The sequence below is a fragment of the Nelumbo lutea genome, chromosome 1 (genome assembly GCF_056320005.1).
Source record: "Nelumbo lutea isolate HS-2025 chromosome 1, American lotus-T2T, whole genome shotgun sequence".
Taxonomy (NCBI): Eukaryota; Viridiplantae; Streptophyta; class Magnoliopsida; order Proteales; family Nelumbonaceae; genus Nelumbo; species Nelumbo lutea.
In genome coordinates this window covers 105,417,958-105,442,537 of record NC_142684.1, presented here as the reverse complement: position 1 = coordinate 105,442,537, position 24,580 = coordinate 105,417,958, and the positions used below count along the sequence as shown (strand labels likewise).

At 37.2% G+C, this 24,580-nt stretch overlaps 1 protein-coding gene across 2 annotated transcripts; it reads right to left on the bottom strand.

Annotated features, from left to right (window-relative positions):
- Positions 1–2,052: 2,052 nt before the first annotated feature.
- LOC148876580 (serine/threonine-protein kinase CTR1-like) lies at positions 2,053–23,130 on the bottom strand. 2 transcript variants are annotated; one of them, XM_088969335.1, is made up of 15 exons: positions 21,313–23,130; positions 20,622–20,920; positions 20,391–20,535; positions 17,037–17,152; positions 15,939–16,150; positions 9,365–9,865; positions 9,194–9,234; positions 7,576–7,644; positions 6,620–6,720; positions 6,434–6,518; positions 6,245–6,343; positions 6,094–6,162; positions 4,009–4,140; positions 3,808–3,902; positions 2,053–2,551 (listed from the first exon to the last, which is right to left on the bottom strand). In XM_088969335.1, exons 1-15 carry the CDS (start codon positions 21,994–21,996, stop codon positions 2,455–2,457), a joined length of 2,745 nt encoding a protein of 914 aa, XP_088825461.1. In that variant the 5' UTR covers positions 21,997–23,130; the 3' UTR covers positions 2,053–2,454. The 2 variants fall into 2 exon arrangements, with proteins under 2 accessions (XP_088825461.1, XP_088825528.1); XM_088969402.1 differs by having other exon boundaries at positions 15,939–16,147.
- Between the last annotated feature and the right edge of the window lie 1,450 nt (positions 23,131–24,580).

Below are 24,580 nucleotides of genomic sequence, written 5' to 3'. Positions count from 1 at the left end.
TATTTACAAACCCGCCAACCCATTAATGACCCAGTTATATAAAATTAAATGGATTGGGTTCAACCCAAACCCGCTTTAACCCAATCCAACCCGCCCAAATCCATTAATTTTATATTTATGGACTAAAAACAAACTCTCTTAACAAATAAGTTGGTCTTACCTTGGTAATTGTATTTACTCTTTACACAAGTGGTGAAGGTTCAAATCACATTACATGCATGTTATTTTTACACAAGCGGATAAGTCATTTGATTATGTTCGGATTTCGGGTTTGACCTAACCACTTAGATTCAAACCGGTCTAACCAATTTGAACTATCTAATTGGATTATCTTTGAGCTAATCACATCAAGGGTGGTTGAATCGTTTAGATCTGTTGAACCAGACCAGTTCAATCAATGGTAAATTGACTTGAACCGAACCATATCAGGTTTGTACATAGGTTTGGGACCGAACCAACTGACCCGAAGTGGGTCAGTGTAAGTAAATTGGGTCGGTCTAGATTCAAGTCGGGTTGTGTGGATTTTGGTCGACCAGATGGTCTAGATCGAGCAAAGCACGTAGACACCGAACCATCCCGCCCGAACTGTTTCGAATTCGGGTCGACCTGGATCAACTTGTATTGGGTCGGGTCGAGCTATATGAATGCTAGTTGGACCGGACAACTGGGCAAAGCAAGCGGTACCAAGCCATTTCGCCCAAGGCTATTTTGGATTCGAGTCAACCTAGATAGGTATATGTTGGATCGGGCCAGACCGCATTGCACTGGTCCGGACTTGGGTCAAATTGATTTCGATTTATGTTAGGTGAAGTGTGTTGATTCAAGACAAAACTAAATTTAATCAATAATTAATAAAAAAATAATACATTAATTATAAATTATTTAATTCAAATGAAAATTAAAAAAAGGCTAAGGAATTAATACTTATGTTTGAAATGGTTAACCCAATGGTTATCCACAACCCAACCCAACCCAACCCATCCCATTTAAATGGACGGGTTGAGTGATGGGTTGATCACACAACCCGCCAAGTAAATGAACAGATTGGGTGGGTTAGATACTGAGTGGATTGGGTGGGTTCAATGGGTTCGGTGAAAAATTGCCACCCCTAGAGACAAATAAAAAAAAATGAAAAAACCAATAAAATCAAGTTTTATTAGTTTCTCTTAATATAAGAATAGAACAAGAGAATTCAATGCAAAAAGGGCCAATCAAATTCTTTCTTAATATAACAGAACAAGAGAATTCAATGCAAAAAGGGCCAATCGAATTCTTAGTTCCACTTGTGTAAATCAAGTGGGATTTTTTTCTTAATATTCTAAATCCAACATCAAATTTTGTTATTTTTCTAATGGATTTATTTTATTTTTATTGATTTTCTGTATAGATAAAATCAACTAAATTCTTCACGTGTTTCTTTTTACTAGATGACCATAAATCAAATTTTGTTATTGTGTTTCTTTTTACTAGATGACCATAAAATCAACTAAATTCTTCATGTGTTTCTTAATATAGATAAAATTTTGTTATTTTGTTATGATCTATTAGATGACCATAAATCAAATTCTTCATGTGTTTCTTTTTACTCTAAATTAGTTGTTTGAATAATTTGAAAACTTTGCATTTTTGTAAAATATCTATAATTGTTGTAGTTATTATTTTGTTTAATGCTTAAAAGCTAAAGTTTATCACTTACAAGCTTCTGTGTACCTTCTACCTTTCTAACTTGATAAATTATGTTATTTTATCATTTATTAACTTAAATTAAATTTTTTATTTTTTTCTTTTTCTGCTTATCAATCAATTCGGCTTTCAGCTTCAGAGTTGAGAGTCAGTAACTGTAGTTACAGGAGATTCGAAACAAAAGGGAGTTCGAATGAAAAAAAAATACAAATAAACAAATGATATAAAAATAAAGACATCCCCATCCCGTCTTTACCAAAAATGGAAGTGGGGGAAGAGCATATTCCTGGTTTCTTTGTGCAGGAATATGCTCTCTCCCCCATTAACGACATCAAGTATCTAATATTAAACAACAGCACAAGAAAGACATTTACAGCATAGTGAAGCATTTATCCAGAGATTATTATTATTATTACATTTCAGATCTGCGTCAACAGATGTTGTGCAACTATAGACTCATCTCCACATTAAAAAACCCTGGAGACAAAAAGAGACACTGCTATACACATTCCCAAGCAGCAAAACAGAAGCACCGAAATCACCACCCACGACCAAGACTTAAAAATACGTACAGTGCGAGGGAAGGGGCCTGGTACCTGGTAGTGCAGAAAAGGAGCCTCCGGCGTTTAAGAAAAGTCTTTATTGATTCAACTTCCGAAACCAATTCGCTAAAACAAATAAATAAATAACAAGTTCAAACTTCAACGTGGCAGCTCTCCGCCTATCCGCACGAAGCTACGAAGTGAAGCTCTTCATGGGGTCTCCCCTACCTCATTGAGGCCCATCTGCACCCACTGCAGCGGGGATTTTCAGTAACTTTTTCAGTGAATCAACGATACTTCCAAACGGCGGGCGCTGCTTGGGATCACTGTCAAAGGAAAAAGAACTATCAACATGTATATTTACCATTACAGAATGTGAAAAGAGTTGTAATACGTTCATGCTCTTGTTTGCCTCTCGATTTTTAACATACTTCAGGGTAAAAACTAGAAAAGACGGGTGGGCAATGGAGCCTTTGTTTTCTCAAGCAATCCAAGTCATATTATCTGTAAGTCGAAAGTGAAAGATGACTTCCTTCAATACCCTATGCAACTAAACAGTGTTTTAAAAGGCGGAGTGGTGTACGCCTAGAGGCAAACGAGGTAGGGGAGCCCACTAACCGAACCGTGGATTTTTTTTTTTAACCGAACCGGTACTACCGGTTTTCGGAAAACCGGTAACCGAAACCGAACTAAAACGAATCGGTTAACCAGTTGATCAGTTTCGTTTTTCAGTTTTTTATTTTTACAATATATATTATAAAAATATAAAAATATATATAATATTATATTTTAAATGATAAATAATATATCACATATTATAAATATATATTTATATATAATGCATATTTATTAATTTATAATATATAAAAATATTAAATATATATAATATGCATAAATATATATAAAATATATAGAAATATATGTATACCAGTCGGTTCGGTTAACCGCTGGTTTTCTATATTGGTTAACCGAAAACAAACCGATACCTTTGGTTTTTTTAAAACACTGAACTGACCGGTTCAATTAACTGATTTTTTGGTTTAATTTCAGTCGGTTTGGTTTTTCGGTTTTATTTTCTCACCCCTAAAGCGAAAGTGCCCCCAAAATGCCCTGAGGCGTTGATGTGGTATATACCTCATGCACCTCACACGCCTTACATAAAAAAGAGAAAATAAAAATGAAAGAAACAAGAAAAAGGAAAAGGAAAAGAAAAAAAAAAAAAAAAAAAAAGGAGGCATTTGGTAGGCTTATGCCTCTTCCGTTCTGAAATACACCTCACGCCTCCAGGTAGAACAGCTCTGAGTTTTAAAACATTGGTGATCAAATTGCTGCAGGCCTATAATCTGTAAGTCATTCAAGTGAAAAATGAGTTCCTTCAATACCATATAGGCCCATTCAACCTATGTATTGGTGACCAAATTGCAGATCAGTCTGCCACAAATTTGGGGTTAAGACATGAATGCTTGTTTGGACTTCTTTTGCTATGTTTATAGAGTGCCTAGAGTTCTATCATGTTGACTGGAAACCATATTATTAATGACAATAAAACAATATTATCTACTTAACGTAATTTGGCACTTACTCTGCCCAGCAGGACTCCATCAGGGATGCCAACATAGGAAACGTACTCTGAGGGATAGCAAGCCTTCTGTTCTGGAAAGCAACAGCACCAACCACCTGAAACTTTGATGTGTAAGTCCTGGAGAAAACATGTCTGGAATATGGCCACATGCATACAAATAACAGAAATATCAAAGAAAAAGCAAATGTTCAATGACAATACTTGTGCCGGACTGAGTCCACTCCAAGGCTGTTGCATGGTGACAAGCTCCCATAAGACCACTCCGAAACTGTAAACATCAGTTTTCTCATTCGAGGGCTCTCCCCGAAGAAATTCTGGAGCCATCCATTCAGGCTGAAATGGAAAAGTAGTTAGTTAAATTCTGTTAGAACTGTAAAGAAAATCTGGAACCTGCAAGTGATAAAACATTTAGCTCTCTATTAAAGAGCAATGTTATATGTTGCTGGAAACATGTAATTGGCATCTATTACGTGAAAGATTAGTTTGACATTGGGATAAAAAATGCAGATCATTAAATTAAACAGAAATCTGGTTAAGAACATGGGAGGAGATTAAACAACTGATGCATGGAAAGTGAACAAATTCATCATGCATTTGCATTTATTTCAGATGCTGTTGTGTATGTGACTTGAATTCATAGTTGTAGCCAGCTCCATGTCCTGACTACGTTTGTGGAGAAAAACACGAAGCAAAAAATTCATTGAGGTTTGTGGTGGATGTGGAGGGCTAGGGTTCAAATATGCGTCCCGTATATAATGTATCTTGTGATTTGGGTAGTAGTAAGAAATGATTTAAGCACTAATAATTTAAGAATGGATATGGCTTTAAATAGAATGGACTGGCAAAACAGGACCCATGTAGCCGATCCCATATAGTTGGGATAAGGCATGGATGATGATGATGATATAATGTATCCTGTCCTTTAGGGCTAGACATCCGAGACATGTTAAGTGTGAGGGTTTTAGGTGTAAAGGCGCTAGGGTTTGAGATACGCTATTTTCTTACACTTGTACTCCATTGTTTACTGTGATAGTGGATTTTCTGCTCTTCCCTCTCCCATCAACGTAGGCATCAAGGCAAAACCACATATATCTGTGTGTTCTTTGAGTTCTTTGTTTTTCATTTTATTTTTGTTTCTCTATTGCCAATCAGTTTCAGATCTTGAGGTTTCCATTCCACAACAGATACAACACACTATATCCACATTAAAACTATCTCCTGATGATTTATAAGAAAATGCAGAGAACGACCAATCAAGAACAACTAAATTTTGAACCATAACCAGGGGCGGAGCTAGGTGGGGGTGGGGGGACCCAGGGGAGGCCATGGTTTGAAAAAAAAAATTTAGTTTGTGCTGTGGATATTGGGGAGAGGGGGCTCGTTGGGATTTGGTCCCCCCTATGGGTTGACCAAATACTTATATACAGTTAAAAGTGGACTCACCTATAACCTGTATTACTATTACCTATAACCTGCCCACTGCCTGCCCACCTGCCTGGGCTTGCCCAGTGCCCAGCCCACCTGCCTGCACTTGGTTACCCGCCTTGTACCCTTACCCAACCCACCCACCTTAGTCTAGCCACTCCCTTGTAAATTTGCAATTAACAAGGCAAAAAAATGGAAATCCAATTAAAAAAAGAAAAGTATATAAAACATTAACCAACAACTGAAAAAACAATAGAAAAGCACTCAGTAAGCGTTTTTTCTTAATCAAGTAGTCAACAACAATAGAAAAACACTTATTCAAAACCGTAAAACCACTTAACATTTTGATGAGTGAAAATTTTCAATATATCATCTTGAAATCAACAGAACAGATAATATCTAATGAAAATAAATGTATAAACATAATAAAAAATAGAATTTAGTTACAATATTCAAATTAGAACTATTGAACTAATCTAATAAGCAACAAAACCACAAAATTTTGAATTAGGAGTTAAGGAGCTCTTGAAAGCACAAGAAAAAATCTTGTATTAACTTTAGAATTTTGGTATTTAGAATCATGTATTAGATTTTATTTTAATTGTTAGCATTTTTACTATGAAAATTAGGATCTGTGTTTAAGTAAGCATATTAGCTTTTGCCCCCCCACCCCCAAGAAAAAATCCTGGCTCCGCCCCAGACCATAACATCCAAGATTCAAGTACCCGTTCTGGAAACATATACAATGTACCTATTGACCTAAGAAGCTCCCAAAGGATCTAAAAGATTTCAAACTGATGTTATCAAAAGAATGCCTTTGAATGCCCAGGAGCAAGAAACAAAAGTATAAAACATTCATACCGTGCCAGCAACAGATTTTGATGGTATGAAAGTTCTTGCCTTAAACCTGGACAACCCAAAATCACAAACCTGCATGCAAGAGATTAAGGTAAAGAAATGCAGGCAACAAGATAAAGACTTTATGCTAAGTCGGGTGTGTAGTCTTCCCTACCTTAACTGTCCAGTTCTTGTCAACCAGCAAATTTGGAGATTTAAGATCCCAGTGAACTATTGGAGGGTTTAGACGATGGAGATAATTTATACCCTTAGCCTACATAGAGTAAACAGTAAAAATGATTACAAGAATGAAGATCATTTGCCGTAGGTCAAAAAAATGATGACAACAATGACTGTCACAGACCACATCCAATGCCATGCGTAATCTTCTCCTTTTATCCAAGATTTCACCAGCAGATGCCCTATGTATGAGGCGGTAAAGGCTACCCCTGTTCAATAAATATTTAGAGAACACTGGAGGTTAGTAATGCCAAAACGTTGTGCCCGAGGGGACCATTCTTACATGATAGAAGAATCTAAGATTGTATACCTAGGCAAGTATTCTGTCACAATTGAAAGATGTGGACGCTTTGTAACTGCACCCATGAAAAGAACTAAGTTTGGATGGCGGACACGTTTCATTATTGCAACCTACAAAAAAATTTAAAGAATTAGGTCACTGAAGGCAGTGAAGCAACTATACAAGCATCTATCTTAGACTAGCTCAGTATGAAATAACACATGGCATAAAAATGACAAGATCCCCAAAATCCAATGGAACAAATCACCTAACATGTTAATGGCTCTTTGACTCACATGTCAATACAGTTTCTAAAATGCCTTGAATAATCTAAATAAATCATTTTCTAATTAGGACTTTAAACAACAGTCTTAAAAAGTTCAAAAAAAACAAAGAAATAACAGAGTAGAAAAATGACTATTAATTAAACTGATTCAAACTGCACAGAGCATATAAATCATAAGATTCATGGATCTAGTCATAGTATTAACAATTATAATAAGTTTTTTTTCCACAGAAAGGATTCAAACATATGGTTCAAATAGAAACCCTTTGGATTCCCAATATGAATTGTGAATCACATAGGTAAAATGCACAGAGAAGAAACGTGATAAACAAGTTAACATGAAGTCGAATGTAGCAACCACTTGCATATCACTAGAACCTACCTGCTTTTTTATAGACGGTACATATCATTAGAATGATTTCTTATGTAGATGGAGCTGATTCAAAAGATGTGGTCATTGCACAATGAAGGATACTAATGTCATTAAGCATGCTCTTGCATGAGGAAGGTTTCCAAATGTTTAAAATTTAAAGTGGCAAAAAAATAATTTGAGAAGGAACTGAGGATCTGGCCCTAGGTATATTGGATACGAAAATGGTTCCAATTATAAGTAGACAAACACGAGTAGGTAGAACAAATCTTGGAAGATGATTATCTGCTGACAAAAGTAACTGCATTTTCATATTTATTATATGCATACCTCCCTGAGAAACTCCTTCAATTGATCATCATGAAAATCCTGAATAGTTAGAACCTTGACAGCAACATCCTGCATTGCACGCTTCCAGTCAATTCTTTATAAACGACCAGAAATTAGTTGGATGGACAAAATATTGGTAGAAATCACAGAAGCAAAAATATGGCAGCACAATCTTTAGATAAGAAGGAAAGGAAAGAAAAATACAAATTTATATGCATATGTATGCATGATTAGATTACATCATGACAAGCATTATTACATGTTATGAGAACCAATATTTAAAATTGCAGAGAACAAAGTATTTAGAATTGCAAAGATGCAAAGAAAGGTTTAGATGCAGAAGGTACGAACCTCAAGGCTTGAGGCATAAGCCTCACAGTTGCTGATTCTTAAGAAAAAAAGTTAAAATAAAATAAGAATACAAAAAAAAAAAAGCACCTGAGAAGCATACCCTTATGTAAGAAAAGCTTTTAAATGAATAAAAGATCACATAACAAAACACTTAAATATGTCAAAACATAAATTCAAATAAACACACACACACACACACGTATATAATATAAATATATAAAAACATTCAAAATGTATCTAAGAATATGCTTTGTACTTTCAGGCATTAGACTAAGGTTGAGCGAAGAGGAATTTTCCTTGAGGCTAAGGTTTTTAAAGCATTGGTGAAAAATTATACCAGGAATTAATGAGTTATGTTAAAAGCATGTTAACATGCTTTTTCTGGCAGCATATCCAGGCTCAGCTTTAACTGGATAAAATTCAGGAAAGAAGTGTGATATAAGAATAACAATAAATCACAACAAACATATGTAATTTAAATGTGGTGAAATGAAATTCCAATGAAAACAAGCAATAGAAAGAAAATATTTTTGTTATCAGTAACAGAGAATGATTAACGATGAAGGCAAAAGACCAAAAAACGAGCTTCACAGATGCAAAATGATTAAGCTTACCCATTTAAATAGTATCTGAAGACAATAAATGTAAAGAGATATAGAAGTATGAAAGACATTGGACTGATAGACAGAATGAAAATCAGGACTAAACTCATCCAGCCCAGGATCACATCGCATACTAAGTAGGCATTTCAGATTCTCCAGTGGGATATATCTCCTATTATCTTTTCTAAATGTATTATCCTATTTGCAGTAACCAGAGAAAGCATCCACTGGAATGCCCAAGTGGAGAACAGTGTGAGATTAAGAAATGGATCATAGTTCTGTACAGCATGAGCACTTTAAATCACCAAACTGCTACCCACCCAAACAGTAGGATCTCAAGCCCAAATCATCTAGCAATAATTGCAAATTCAGAGTCCACAAAAAGATTGGCATATAGGTTTTTCTTATATTTTGAATCCGATGAAGTATGAAATACAAGAAAATGGTGTTACTTCTCAAAGGAACAAGGTTAGCTATATAATCCCTCTACTACTGAGTTCTAGAGGACTTAAACAGAGAATGATACACGAGAGAGAAAGAGAGAGAGAGAGAGAGACAGACAGACAGAGAGAGAGAGAGAGAGAGAGAGAGAGAGAGAGATGGAGAGAACAGGAACGTAACAAATAACTAATACCAATCGTAACAATTTTGTATAAAATACCAACCGATCCATGCCATTCAGCACGATGCACTGTCCCAAAGGAACCTACAAAAAAAGAATGCAATAAGTACAAAAGGAATTACCAAACATATTCCCCATCCCAAGGCAAATAAAAATGGGGAAGAAATGCTCAAGATATGGTTGTACAAGTCAATTAACAAACAGTAAAAGGTACCAGCACCAATGCGTTCCTTTATCTCTAGCTCATCCCATGAGATCTCAAGCCAGTCCATTGCAAGAGAAGGCTCAATATTCACATATCTTGGGACATTGGCAGTAGCAAGATCACCTTGATTCTTGTCTGTTCTCTCAACCTCTGACAGCTCAATTTGACTACATGCTTCTAGTTCAGATGGCTTTACTGCATTGTTCATAGACGAACTTCCACATGCAACAAACCCTTCTCTATAAGTTTCTTGAGTAGGACCTTTGTTTCCATCAAGTTTAGATCCAAGCATTGGAATTTCTGGAACAGCATCTGGAGTGGATCTTCGAATGCAACCATCAGTTCTATCCTTGGACTCCAGAGGCATCACTGATGATTCTGACCTTTCATAAGCTGTATTACCTTGTGAATACATAGAGAACTCTGAATCTTTGAGAAACTTATGGTCATTCATCAGTTGAACTTCTTTCCTGGAGCATGTGGGAGGCCTACCTCCATGGTTGTTACTTGCTGCAAACAATCAACTGGATGATCAGTTGTTCAGCTAAATAGACGTACTTATGAAGTTTATAATCAGATTCTGTGCATAAATCAGTGTATTGTAATTACAAATAAATGTGCCTGTATGTCAGAGATAGGGAAAGGCAAGATACTCTAGAACAAGTAATTTAGTACATGAACAAGAAGAAAATAGTGCCAAATCATAGTTGTCAAGGTGTCACCTAGGCAACAAAGCACACTTGGTGTGGTGCCTAGCCTGAATACCTTGGCATATCAAATCCACCCATCTAGATGACTAGTGCCTGCCTAGTTGTTTTAGGGTTTTACAGTTGAAACATAAAGGTTCCAAAGAATTTGGGAAGAGAATAAGAAATGCAAAAGATGGATAAAAAATCATTTTCTTATTCTTCTTTTTGGGTACTCTCTCTCTCTCGTGAAATATTTTTTTTTCCATTTTTCATTATTATCTCTCTTAAATCTTTTATTAATATGAAACTATAGACTTAGTTGCTAATAATTTATTGAAATGTAATTGCACTATTAGATGCTTGTTACATTATAATATCATGTTTGAAAATTTTGAAATAAGTAGATTTGAAATGCTACTTATCATGATGACGGTTTACCATGGCCGTCAAATTTTATTGTTTATGCCCCTGCCAAAGCAATTAGGCAATTTATCATCACCTATAATCCTATACACCTTGACAACTATGAACTAGAAAAAACTGGTGAGTTTTACTGCAACTCAGATGCAGAGACTACTGGAGGTTTCTGCCATGACATGTTACAGGGTGTTGGAATTCTTTGCTGCAAATTAGCTATAAATTAGGCTACAAATCAGGTGTAATTAGCTATATAATTGTTTACTTATTTAGAATAGATTAGGCAAGATTTTCTCTTTTAAAATAGGAAACAAGTCCTAACGTTTAGGACTCCAATTGTATATAAAAACATGTTCTGCTGGAATAGAAAAAACAGGTCATTCAAACCTAATTATTCACATGGTATCAGAGCAACCCTAGACGCCTCCTGTTCTTCCCACAGCCGTCTTAGGTCAGTTCTCTATCTACTGCTTTTCCAGCAGCATTCTACACTGCTTATTCCGGCAGTATTCATCAGCCATCCTAGCCTTTATCTCATTCCCGGCAGCAACATCAAATACCATCCATGACAACGCCAACAAATCTTCAATTGAAACTCCAAAATCCTCCTCCTCAAACGTTGAAACTGTTATGTTCAACTACAATGGCGGAGACTTTACAAACTACTCATCCACACCCATTACCATCTACAAATTGAATGGCCGAAACTACATCCAATGGTCTCAATCCTTCATGTTTCATGTCTGCAGCAAGGAGAAAGAAGATTATCTCACCAGAAATATCACCAAACCAGATGAAAAAGATACTGGTTATTGGATTTGGAAGAGAGATAACAGCCAAGTTATGTCTTGGCTAGTGAATTCCATGGAGCCACACATAGGAGAAAATTTTCTCCTATATGAAACAGCTGCAGAGATCTGGGAGGCTGCAAAAGACACTTATTCTCACAAAGACAACACCCCCGAACTGGTGACAATTGAGGGCGTCTTGCATGATCTCCGACAAGGTGATTTATCTGTGACCGAGTATTACAACAAACTCCATCAAAGCTGGCAGCAACTGGACGCTTTTGAAAAATATTCCTGGGATACTACCGCTGATCTCAAACAATACAAGAAGATAATTGAGAATAAGCGGGTCTACAAATTTTGCTTGGGACTAAATTCAAGTCTTGATGCTGTAAGAGGAAGGATATTTAGCACAAAACCACTGCCAAGCTTACGTGAAGCATTCTCTGAGGTCCAAAGGGAAGAGAGTAAACGCCATTTGATGCTGGGGATGGAAAAATCAGCTGCTGGTGGTGAGTCATCAGCCGTGGCTGCCCGACACCAGCAGCAGCCATGCAAAGGGGGAAGGCCATGGTGTGAACATTGCCGCCGCCCTGGTCATACCAAAGAAATCTGCTGGAAACTCCATGGAAAACCTACTGATTGGAAGCCAAAGACAGCAGTAGAGAAGGAAATTCGAGGCAACATGGCTGGCAGTTCAGAGCAACTTGCAAATTTTAGCAAAGAGGAAAGAGATGGACTGAGAAGGCTGCTGCTGCAATCACAGCAAAATCCACCAGTTGTTGGGTCAGGTTCCATAGCTCAATAAGGTAACTTTCTTAAGGCTTTGACTGTAAAACAAGAGCACTATAAACCTTGGATTGTAGACTCTGGTGCTTCCGATCACATAACAGGAGATAGGCGAGTTTTCCACGCATATTCTCCTTGTAATGAAACTCTCACAGTTAGAATTGCAGATGGTTCTTTGGAAAAAGTTGAAGGAACTGGTTCGGTTGTGGTATCCAGGGACGTAACACTCAAATTTGTTCTATATGTTCCTAATCTAGACTGCAACCTTCTCTCCATAAATAAAATTACCCAAGATCTTAACTGTATAGCTAATTTTTCTCCTTATGTCTGTGAATTTCAGGATTTGACTTCGGGGAGGATGATTGGCAGTGCTAGGAGTCATGCTGGGCTCTATCATCTTGAGGTTCAACCGGATTCTGTAAGACAATCTCATCTAAGAGTGAGTGAACCTATTTCTTGTCACAATAATTCTTATGTGTCTATTAGTGAGTTGAAAAGTGAGAGTGAGACGTTGGTGATGGTGTTGCATTACAGGTTAGGTCACCCAAGTTTTATGTACTTATCCAAACTTTTCCCAAGTTTATTTAGAAATAAAAGTGCTAGTTCTTTTCAGTGTGAAATTTGTCAATTTGCAAAACACTCTCGCATTTCATACCCAATTCAGCCATACAAAGCAGCAAAATCTTTTTCTATGATCCACAGTGATGTTTGGGGTCCATCTCAAGTTCCAAATGTCACAGGAGCTCGGTGGTTCATCTATTTCATAGATGATCACACACGACTCACATGGATTTTTCTCATGAAAAATAAATCAGAAGTTCCTCAAATATTTAAGAATTTCAAAAGAATGATTAAAAATCAATTTCAAACTTGTATTCAAATACTTAGAACTGACAATGGAAGAGAGTTTTTTTAACTCTAATCTTGGCTCATAAATATCAACTGAGGGAATCATACACCAAAGTTCCTATGTAGATACCCCTCAGCAAAATGGGATAGCCGAGAGAAAGAATAGACACCTTCTGGACTTTGCCAGGTCTCTGTTGCTTTCATCCAATGTTCCAAAACGTTTTTGGGGTGAGGCTATACTTACAGCAGCATACCTAATCAATCGACTTCCATCCAAAGTAATAGATTTTTCCACTCCAAATCAAGTATTTTTACAACACTTTCCTCAAAGTCGGCTGATTTCCTCTTTTTCGCTAAAAATATTTGGGTGTACTGTGTTTGCGCATATCCATCAACAACATCGAACCAAGCTTGACTCTCGATCCACCAAATGTATCTTTATAGGGTACTCTCCCAACCATAAGGGTTACAAATGCTTTTGTCCTAACAACCAAAAGTTTTATCACACCATGGATGTCAATTTTTTTGAAACCAAACCCTATTACCCCAAAACTGATATTCAGGGGGAGAGTTCTAGTCAAAGTCAACCACAAGAATATCAGTTTTTCTTGGATAGCATAGATTGCACACCAAAAACATTGAAAACACTTGAAACACCTTCTCCAAGTGTCCAAATTGAACCTGAACCGAAACCAACTGACTCTGAATTTCCCGAGATAATTGTCTATCATAGAAAAAGGGGAGAACCGAAGGAATCAGAGACTAGCAGATTCATAGATACTGCCAGCATCTGAACCTGAGGTAAAAATCCCTACATCTGACTTACAGACTGTGGAGGAAAATTCTGCAGGTACTAGTTTGAGTGAGCATGATAATTACGATGAGAACCCACCCATTGCACTCAGGAAAGGGGTGAGAGAATGCAGAAGTAGGCCATTGTACCCTATTGGCAACTATGTGAATTATGAGGAACTATCTTCATCTTACCAAGCATTCACCAGCAAAATCAATTCTATCTCCATTCCTGATTCAATCCAATAAGCCATGGCTATCCCAGAATGGAAGAAGGCAGTTAATGAAGAAGTTAATGCTCTAGTGAAGAATGGTACTTGGGAAATTACTGATTTGCCTCATGGAAAGAATGTATTTGGGTGCAAGTGGATCTTCACTATAAAAGCAAAGGCAAATGGTAGTATTGAGAGATACAAGGCTCGGTTGGTAACTAAGGGATTTACAATCTATGGCATAAATTATGAGGAGACCTTTGCTCCAATTGCAAAACTCAACACTATTCGGATACTTCTCTCTCTTGCAGTAAATTTGGATTGGCCCCTCCATCAACTAGATGTCAAGAATGTGTTCTTGAACGGGAATCTAGAAGAGGAGGTCTATATGGACATTCCCCAGGGACTACAGAACTCATCAAACATCAACAAAGTTTGTAGACTAAAGAAGTCACTTTATGGTCTCAAACAATCACCCCGAGCTTGGTTTGAGAGATTTACCAGAGTTCTGAAGAGTAATGGGTATATACAGGGACAGTCTGATCATACAATGTTTGTCAAACATTCTTCAGAAGGACTGATTTCTGCGTTGATTGTCTATGTTGATGAAATTGTTCTAACAGGGGATTATGCTGAGGAGTTTCCAAGAGTCAAAGAATTTCTGACTAGAGAGTTTGAGATCAAGGACCTAGGTAAACTCACATACTTCTTGGGAATGGAAGTGGCTAGGTCTAAGCGGGGCATTGCAGTTTCTCAAAGAAAGTATGTACTGGATCTTCTTAAAGAAACAGGTATGCTTGGGTGTAAACCTGCAGAGACACCTATGGACTACACTACCAAACTTGGTTCAAATAAAGAAAGTGCTCCTGTAGATAAGGGAAGATATCAAAGGCTTGTAGGGAAGTTGATCTATCTCTCACATACTAGGCCTGACATAGCATTCTCAGTAAGTGTTGTTAGTCAGTTCATGAACAACCCTACTGAAGAACACATGACAGCGGTGTATAGAATCTTGAGATACTTGAAAATGACTCCAGGAAAGGGACTGTTATTCAGAAAAAACTCAAGTAGGGAAGTGGAATTGTATTCTGATGTAGACTGGGCAGGCTCAATCACAGATAAACGATCAACTTCTGGATATTGTACCTATGTTTGGGAAAATTTGACAACATGGAGAAGTAAAAAGAAAGCTGTGGTGGCTAGGAGTAGTGCAGAAGCGGAATTTTGAGCTATGGCTCATGGTGTTTGTGAAGGAATTTGGGTGAAAAGAGTATTAGTGAAGATACCTTCTGAGGGAACAATCCAGCTACTGTGTGATAGTCAATCTGCCATCAATATTGCTAAAAATCCAGTTCATCATGACCGAACCAAGCATGTGGAAATAGAACGGCATTTTATCAGAGAAAAGATAGAAGGGAAAGTAATCAAGCCTGTTTACATTCCTTTCAGACTGCCGATATCCTAACTAAAGCACTTCCAAGGGCGCATTTTGAAGATCTTAGTTGCAAGCTGGGTATGATAAATATTTACAACCCAGCTTGAGGGGGAGTGTTGGGATTCTTTGCTGTAAATTAGCTATAAATTAGGCTACAAATCAGGTGTAATTAGCTATATAATTGTTTCCTTATTTAGAATAGATTAGGCAAGATTCTCTTTTAAAATAGGAAACAAGTCCTAACGTTTAGGACTCCAATTGTATATAAAAACATGTTCTGCTGGAATAGAAAAAACAGGTCATTCAAACCTAATTATTCACACAGGGCATAAATACACTCCAAGCCACAATCCCAAATTCTAAATGCAAAGTTTGGACTATGGAAATAGATACTTAACTACCACTATAATTATGTCTATCATAGACACAAGAATTGTTAGAGTTTATCTCCCCATATGAGTTCCCATTACCATAATAATGTATCCAGGCCTAAAATGTCTAAAGATCCTCATGTAATAGATGAAATATTAACTACATTTATGTCATACATGCTACAAAATCTTACATATAAATAACTCTAGAAAACACATTTTCAGGCTAACAAGATCATACCTGAACTTTGAGGAATTTCAGGAAGAAAACAGAAGTGTTCCTGGTACAGCATTTGAGTAAGGGAAGCATTACCCATGAGAGGTTGTTGGAAATGCTTTGGAGGAGAAATTTGGAATGGTGAAGGCATTGATGAAAGTAAAGTTCCATTGATTGAAGAATCTGGACCATGAACATTTCCTGGTTCTCCAATTAGATCAACTACATATTCCCTGCTAAAAGGTATGCATATACATATACAAGAGAATAGTAGAGGATTAGAAGGGATTATCTTCTCCAAGCAAGCATAAAAACGTACGTAATATCTCAAGAACATGTTAAGAATTTGGAATTAATAAAAGTTTTACAAGAGATATAGTGGTAATTAGTCCTCCACTATTCCATTATCTAAGTTGTTTTTTTTTTTTTTTGATGAATCATTATCTAAGTTGTTTAACGTCCTCCAAAAAAATCAAGCTAAAGAGTATAATGACTACTACAAGGTAGAAGCATGCAATGAAGAAAGAAAACAGAAACAAGGATTATGTTACATAGCCAAAAGATCCGATATATCTTCTGCTAACAAGTACTGAAAAAAGAAGGACCAGAAGGATCGTTTCCCAATATTGGTCCCATATACCCAGGTCTTGGGAGGAGTGGCCTAGGCATGGAATATATCTTAGGCATTTTTTGCACACAGTGCAACTCTCAGTATTAACTACTTTCTCACACTTGTTGGTCCAAGACTTTACCATTGTATCAAGCAATGGACCTTTCATTGGGACAAAAAAATAAAAGAAACAGAAAAATACTAAAAAGAAATGCAGAAAGCATCACACAATTTGACCATGTTCTAGAATTGTCTAGTATACTGAAACTGATGACAAATGGAAAAAAAAAAAGACACAGATTAGCACATTTGAGAAAATTCAAGCAAATTGGACAATATGGGTTTGAACAGAAAATGTGAAGCCACAAGAGGAAAAGAAACTCTCAAAGTTCATAAGATTACAGGAAGTTATTGAAATAGTATCAGTTGCTCAGTTTACATGGACGTCCACAAAGGAAGATAAGGAGCCGAGGTCAAAGCAAAAAGGTCTAATAAGCAAACTATTGCCTTACCTTGACAACTGCATACCATCTCCAATTTTTACAAGACAACAGGACTGATGGTCTGCTGCACAATATTTGCACCCGCTGGCTATTCGACAAGGAAGGCCTACATGATCAGCCAATTTCTGCACATCAATAACCCATCAGGATCACATACTAATTACATTAGTAATATACAATATTTCTGCACATCAAAACGATGCTTGGAACATCATGATTTGACAAAATAAAATGATTGCTTTCAATATGTGCATGAAAATGTAACTTATTGAATTAGTATAATTTTTCTATGTTTCACAAAAAAAGATATGTCAAATAGAACTACTTTTTGTTTATTAACATTAGTGTTTTACATAAACATGTCAACTGGGACTACTTTATTTTATTATTATTATTATTATCATTTCATGCATGTGACTATTGTTTGGTCCTGAAATGCCCCTTGTCAATCAGATTGCTAGTAGAAGATGAGCTCTGAAATGGAGATAACAAAGAAGCATGAAAAAACAAATGAGATTTTAGATGGTTCATCTTGATAGTGTACATCCATGGGAGGAGAGTGAGTAGATGGTTTGTTTTTCAGTTCAATGATTTCAACTTGTGGCATGAAGAGTGACCTGCATTGAACGTGTAATAGTAAACCTCATTAGGACATGATGCTTGTCACAGCTGACCACAGTGGGGTTAGAAGTATTCTACTTGTATGTTTTTGTGATGAAACAAGAGGGATAACCGTAATTTTGAGGATAACTGCAAGATATGGACCTGATGGATGTACAATATCATTATGTTGCCGGTTGTCTATTATCAACCAAGCATACCAAATATAGTAGTATACTGCATTCTTCAACAGTTAGGATTCTCTATCCCCTCAACAGTCAACACTGCCCCCCTCCAATTATTGTTGGATATGTGACATGTAATTACTTATGACAAGAAAGAAAAATAAATAAATAAAAAGGCAAATCCAGACTTGTCAAGTATAATAAATGCATGACAACTCAATCAATGTGAATATATATGCTCTGAAGAGAATGTAAAAAACTTCTCTTTATGTCTTCACCAAAATAAACTTTAGAAGGGAAAATGGATTTAAGAGGAAAAAGAACCTCAGACCAGTATTAAATTTAAAAGTCAGATTTATAAAACTGAACACATAGCAAACACAGCTTCCCTTTGCCAGAATACTAAATTAACTGCCTTATGTTTAGACAATCAAAAATGGAATCAAGGAGAAAACTTTCCAATGAATAGAAAACAAAAACATTATTCATAGAATGGAAGGGTCTATCTGTAAAACTATAAACAGAACAAAATCAATTAAGCAATAATATTGTTCGAACAAAAAGTGAAAGATAGTCTATTTAGTTAAACAAGCATCCAACAACAACCTCATTATTTTGACAAGAATTCTTTTGGTTCATCACACAGTCTAAAATTACCTCCTTTGAGTTCTGAGAGGATAGAATTGTGCAGTTCTCCTATAGGGTTGCTTTAGAAATGATAGAAGAGTGACTTATTAGATAACAAAAAGCAATCTAATCATCATGAAAGATGAAAAAAATCACAAGCCCACACAGAACTAGTGTAGTAATTGGAGTTTAAAAAGAGCATAAGTTATCTGTCTCTGTGAATAAGCACCAATTGAAAACAGTAGCACAATATTAGAGACAGTGAAAGAATGTGCAAATTTTTTATCACAATCGGAGTTGGAATGTTTAAGAGAAATTCAGCTAAACCTATAGAAGCTTCTTCTCCAAAGAATACAGAATTTATTAAAGGAACTTCAATGAAATATCATGTTTTTAATCATGATTTGGTGGATTCATTCGTATATTTATGCACCATGACTTGCCAAATATCTTTTTTTGGGTGGATGGGGGGTAGAAAACCAAATATCTAAATAAGTAACTTTTACCATAATTTTCAATCCTTGAAAGTTAAAATAGTACAAAATCTTATCTGATATTATTATCCAATTTAACAAAGGGCCAAAACTTTAAAACTTTGATGACCCTAGAACTTTATATTCAACTTCTGACAAGAACTTAGGAACAGAAATATACATTTCTTTTGGAAATTAACTTCATCAACCACAAAAGAAACAAGCTCAGCCTTTCATGTAAGCAGCCAGACACTTCATTATGTTGTCTTCCATAATAAACTGCAGGCGAGGTTTATATTTGGCTTTAAAAGAAACTAAAACATGAACTTTGTATCCTTGAGGCCCTTGAGTAACAGACATGCATATGGAAGCCAAAACTAGTTGTTAACCTATTCATCACCTTTTCAAGTTATTCATGAATAAATTTATAGAAATGGAGAATACACAGTCAATAATTTTGCAGCAATGACTTGTTAATGTCAGCATAGTTAAATGCCATTATTAGTTCTTCATTCAAGGGTAAGAATTTTCTCCAGAACAGAATGAGAAAGCTGTTGGCACCCAATGTTGCAACTTGGGTTGTGTTGGGTTGGGAAATTGTTAAATGTTTAATGGACCCAAACCCTAACCGAACCGACATAGTTGAAACTCTTCAAGTTCAAATTGGACAACCTGAATTTTAGCCCTTATCAAATGGCAGAAAATAATATTAATTAAATCAGATCAAATTTCTAAAATTTGGTGTCAACAGGACAGTCAATAAGGCACTTGGGGTGCTATTTCCATCAAATAAATGTTTTGATTAACTAGTTGATGTATACAATTGCGATATTCGCTCTTGTACCTCAGCAATATAATTGGAGTTTAGTGCATAAGCAATTTGTGTACATTCTATACCATCATCCCCAATCCCATATTACCACTACGGAGGGCTCCAATAGATATCTTGTTTAGCCTTCATATTAGGATTTTTGGGTCAGATCAAATTTCTAAAATTTGGTGTCAACAGGACAGTCAATAAGGCACTTGGGGTGCTATTTCCATCAAATAAATGTTTTGATTAACTAGTTGATGTATACAATTGCGATATTCGCTCTTGTACCTCAGCAATATAATTGGAGTTTAGTGCATAAGCAATTTGTGTACATTCTATACCATCATCCCCAATCCCATATTACCACTACGGGGGGCTCCAATAGATATCTTGTTTAGCCTTCATATTAGGATTTTTGGGTCAGAAACAATCAAAGGTGCCTAATTAGACAGTATGACCTAACATCTTGAACTTCCATGTACCAGAAGAACCATCTCAGACATACAAAAGAACTAATACCAAGAATTATTATACTGCCAAAACTATATATCAAAAGAATTAAATGTCAGTTAGGTACTTGTAATCTAAACAATGGATGAAAATAAACGCTTAAATCTGAAAGAGATAAAAGGTGATTAATGCATTTAAACAAATGGTAAGCCACCTTGAAAAGAATGGCTCGATGCCTACAAAGTCCCATAGATAGGCTGCCAATGGGAACTACAATACACCGTCGATAATCCTTCAATCTCTTGCTAACCAATTTCCAATGCATATGAAGGTCACCATGCTCCATTGGAAAAGCACCCCTTCAAATTCAAACAAAACAAGATTAGATCAACGAAGCAAGCAAGTTAGGATCTAATAATGCACTGAAGACAAAATTAAAAACTACCCCATATGGAAAGAAACAAGTTTCCCAAGCTTGTTTGCCAAGAGTAAGGTTTTCCCTGAAGCATGATAAAGTTCTTGCGCTTTGTCTTCAAGTTCCTTTAGACGTGAATCCTCACGTGTGTCAACAAGAACAACCTCCATCGATGAATCACAAGGATCAATGGCTTTAAGTGAAATCAATGGCGGTATCCGTTTACCTTCCTCCAACTCATTGCACATCACCCACAAATACGGATTCATCCCTAGGATGTTATAAAATCCATCTGATATCTTATCGGAATATGATAAGCATCCGCTTACCTGCAAAATGCAAGAATAATGAAGAGCTTAGGCACCTTAAGTACAAATAGGACAAGACTTAAAGGCAATGAGATTATGAACATCGGTCCGATCTTTACTTGAAGCTTACACTATGTCTTCAACTAGTTCCACTCTATCTCCACTAAATCCTATAAAAGATTCTCCCAACCCACCATCAAGAACACTTAAACTATTGAAGCCAACCAAAAAATCATCTTTTTTTTTCTTCATTTCCGACACCCCAAGCTGAAATGTACGACCAAAAAACAGAAATGCTTCTGTTCTGAGAATTAAGAATGCACCAGAAAAATGACCCAAACCTGTGAACAGTTTTAACAAAACTTCTTTCCGTGTGCGAGAAAGGTAGAGAAAATGAATAAGGCTTTGCGTACCCAGAGACGATAAGAAACAGCTTCTATATCAGAAGAAACACCAGGGGCCTCTGATAAACTCTCTTGAGTAAAAACAGGTTCATCAGCGAGAGATGCTTGAGACGTGAGCCGAACCGCGAGCATAAGCTGCAGATAGTAGCTCTCCCGTGACTTTTGCGCCAAAGTTTCCCTGTTTTCGTCGTCGTTCTCATGTCTGCTCGACAGCTGCGAATCCTTAGCATCGGTTGAGACATTGTCGTCAACCGTCGTCGCGGAGAAAAGGCTCCCAGAATAACTGCTCTCACTCGACAGCCTCCGCAATGACACCTTCCGGCCAGGAACCGAGTCCCGGCAGACGATCACCTCCGGTGGTTGTTCCGGTAGAAGTAAAAGCTGCCTTTCCTCATTGCAGGACCTTGAGTTTCCGTGAACGGTACGATCAACCTTCCTATCAGCCAACCAACTTCCAAAAGCCGCAAATTGCTTCCCAAATTTAAGCTTTTCGTCCGTGAAAAGATCCGACGCAACTAGATTCTTACCAAGTTTAGTCTCCTTGGCGATATCAGACGCTTTCCGGTCGCTTTCGGCATTAACAGTTCCTTCCGAATTCTTATTCTCGTGATCCGGCAGCAACAGCTTCAACGATGGATCATTTCCTTGAATTGGAAATTGCCGTGGAAAGAAGTAGGTAGTTCGGTGAGGCATCTTCACGAGTATCACGAGACAACAAACAACACACGCTTCGCTTCCTTTCAATCTTTCATCTATTCACATCCTCCATGAACACCAACACTTCCCTCTCTACTCCCTAACTACAAAGCCTAACTTATCGACAAATCTCGGCAAGTCCCCCCGGACCTTGGAAGAGAAGCAACAAAGCAGGAATGCCATTTTGCTTCCGATCCACTCCAATCCGATCAAAAACAAAAATGAAAAAAAAAATAACGAAAAGAAGGATAATCGAATGTCAGAGTCTTATCAACTGTCAGTAGCTTGACCAGCTTCAATACAAACAGTGAGAACAGAAAGCTAATTGGCAGCAAGAAAAAGGTCGAAGCGGTTTTGCAGATATTGAATTGAAATCATTAAAAAAGAGGATACAATTCGTCGTTGGGATTTGAAAATTGGTTTCGCAGGAGAAATCGAAGCGGTTTTGGAGGGAGTAATCCAGTTCGGAAAGCGGTTTATCAAATTCATCAACTGTGATAAGCTGACGAGTGACGACTCTCCGCAGAGCGGTCAAGTTTCTTGTTTCGGAGATTTTAAAGCTCGCTCTAGTCTCAAGCGAACGACGAAAGCGGTTGGAACTTGAAAAAAAAAACAAAACATACGCGCGAAATACTAACCAACGCCTCCGCGTACTTGCGCACCCTTGCAATGCAAACCTACACGTTAGCACCTCAGCGAGTAAACCAGTACACGTAAGTTGAAAGCACTAGTGTGCGCACTGCCGACCTTGCACAATCTAGAAACTAGCAAGCCAGGCACATTAGACATTACACGTAGAATAACAAATTCACTCTTCCGTCCCCCACTGTTGGCGTAACTTCCAGGGCCTCCTTCGAGTTCCTGAGAATTTTAGACCAATCCTAAAAATTCACCACCTATTTTTTCACCCCCTTGATATAATTCTTGCGTGTTTGGTCCATCAGAATTGCTTTTGCAGGCCAATGGGACCAACTACTATCAAAATTGCTTTTGCAGACAAATGGAACCAAACACCAGATGGGTATGGTATCCATCCCGTCATACCTACCAGAAAGGGATTTCTGAGGCCAAACAACAAGCATGAACACCAGCATAGATTGGCTTCATTTCCACTCCCCCTCAAACCCTGACAGAGTATGGAGCTCAGATGGGTTGGATTTATAGGGTTTTTGTATTACAAAGTTGGCTTCAATTTCCCACCGATCCATGTGACAAATCGTGAAAGGTGTTTGGCTTCACATGATGGATGGGATCCCATCATCCATAAAGATATATTTCAAGGTGGAGGGACTAGGGAGGAGGCAACAAAGGATTTCAGTTCTTATAATAAGCACTTGGAAAGTACTTTTATGCTGAAACCAAAAAAGTAATTTTGGATGACATTTGTCCAGGTACAAGTAGGCCTTAATTTCGGTAAAAGATGTGATTTGTCCACGGCAGATTCATGGACCTATTCATGAACCCCCGAATTTCTCTCCATTTGCTACTCAGATAGGAGTCATGGGACACAGCAGGCATAATGGGTCTCCTTCATCCTTTGAAAATAGAGAAACCATCAAAGTGGATTAATTGGGCGGCCCACTTACAGCCCATACGACTCAGGTGTGGGCGTGGGCTAAACGAACCTGATCCATGCAAATGGAATCGTCAAGGAAAGAGATGAATGTGAAGTTCATAAATGCAGTCGGTTAAAGGACTCCACTTTGTTGGCAAATTTGACGAGGTATAACGAGGTGGCGAACCACAGGGGGGTCCATCGTTCATGCATCTATAGCTTTCACGCATTCTCGTCGTATACAAGACACGTGTAACATTTTGGGAATTGGCGCCGCGTATCTTGCACGTACAAGTCCCAGTCATCAGCAGTCACACTCGTCGGAGATACTGCCTCGAGTAGTTGAAATTTCATTGGTCGGTGGTGGGTCTTTGTTCCTAATTTCTATGTTTCTGGGCCTTGAGCTGGACACGTATTAATTAATTCCAGGTAATATCTTTATCTTATTATGTGTACGACATACGATGTCTCCACTCCATGTCAATGGATACGGCTATGGGCTTGTGATTTGGGCCAGGCCTCTCTATTCTGCTTGATATTGGGGCCTAGTGGGCTTTATATAGATTTGAAAATAATTTTAATTTTAAATGCAGATAACGGGGCCTACATCCATCTAGAAGTCCCGTCCTATGTATGTCAACACGATCCATCACTGCAATAAAATAACTTTTCCTTTTTCAACGATTTCAATTATTGATGTGATTTTGATATTTAATTTGGTATAATTAATTAATTACTTAAGCAATATTAAGACAATAAACGTATTTTGTCATTGATTGATGTGATCTTGATTGGCGAAAATCAGTAGACAACTTTGGAATTAATTAAAAAAATATAAATCATGGGTTAAAAAACTCATAACTCAATTAATTAATTCTACTCTGATTCCTTTAAATGTGCTAGCACGTGCAGTCATCCAAATAAAAGAGAAAAAAAAATTAAAAACATATATATAGAAAAAAAAAGTGGATGCTTCTCTGCTTGAACAAACAGTCAAGAGTGGGGCATCCACTGTTAGCCATCCAA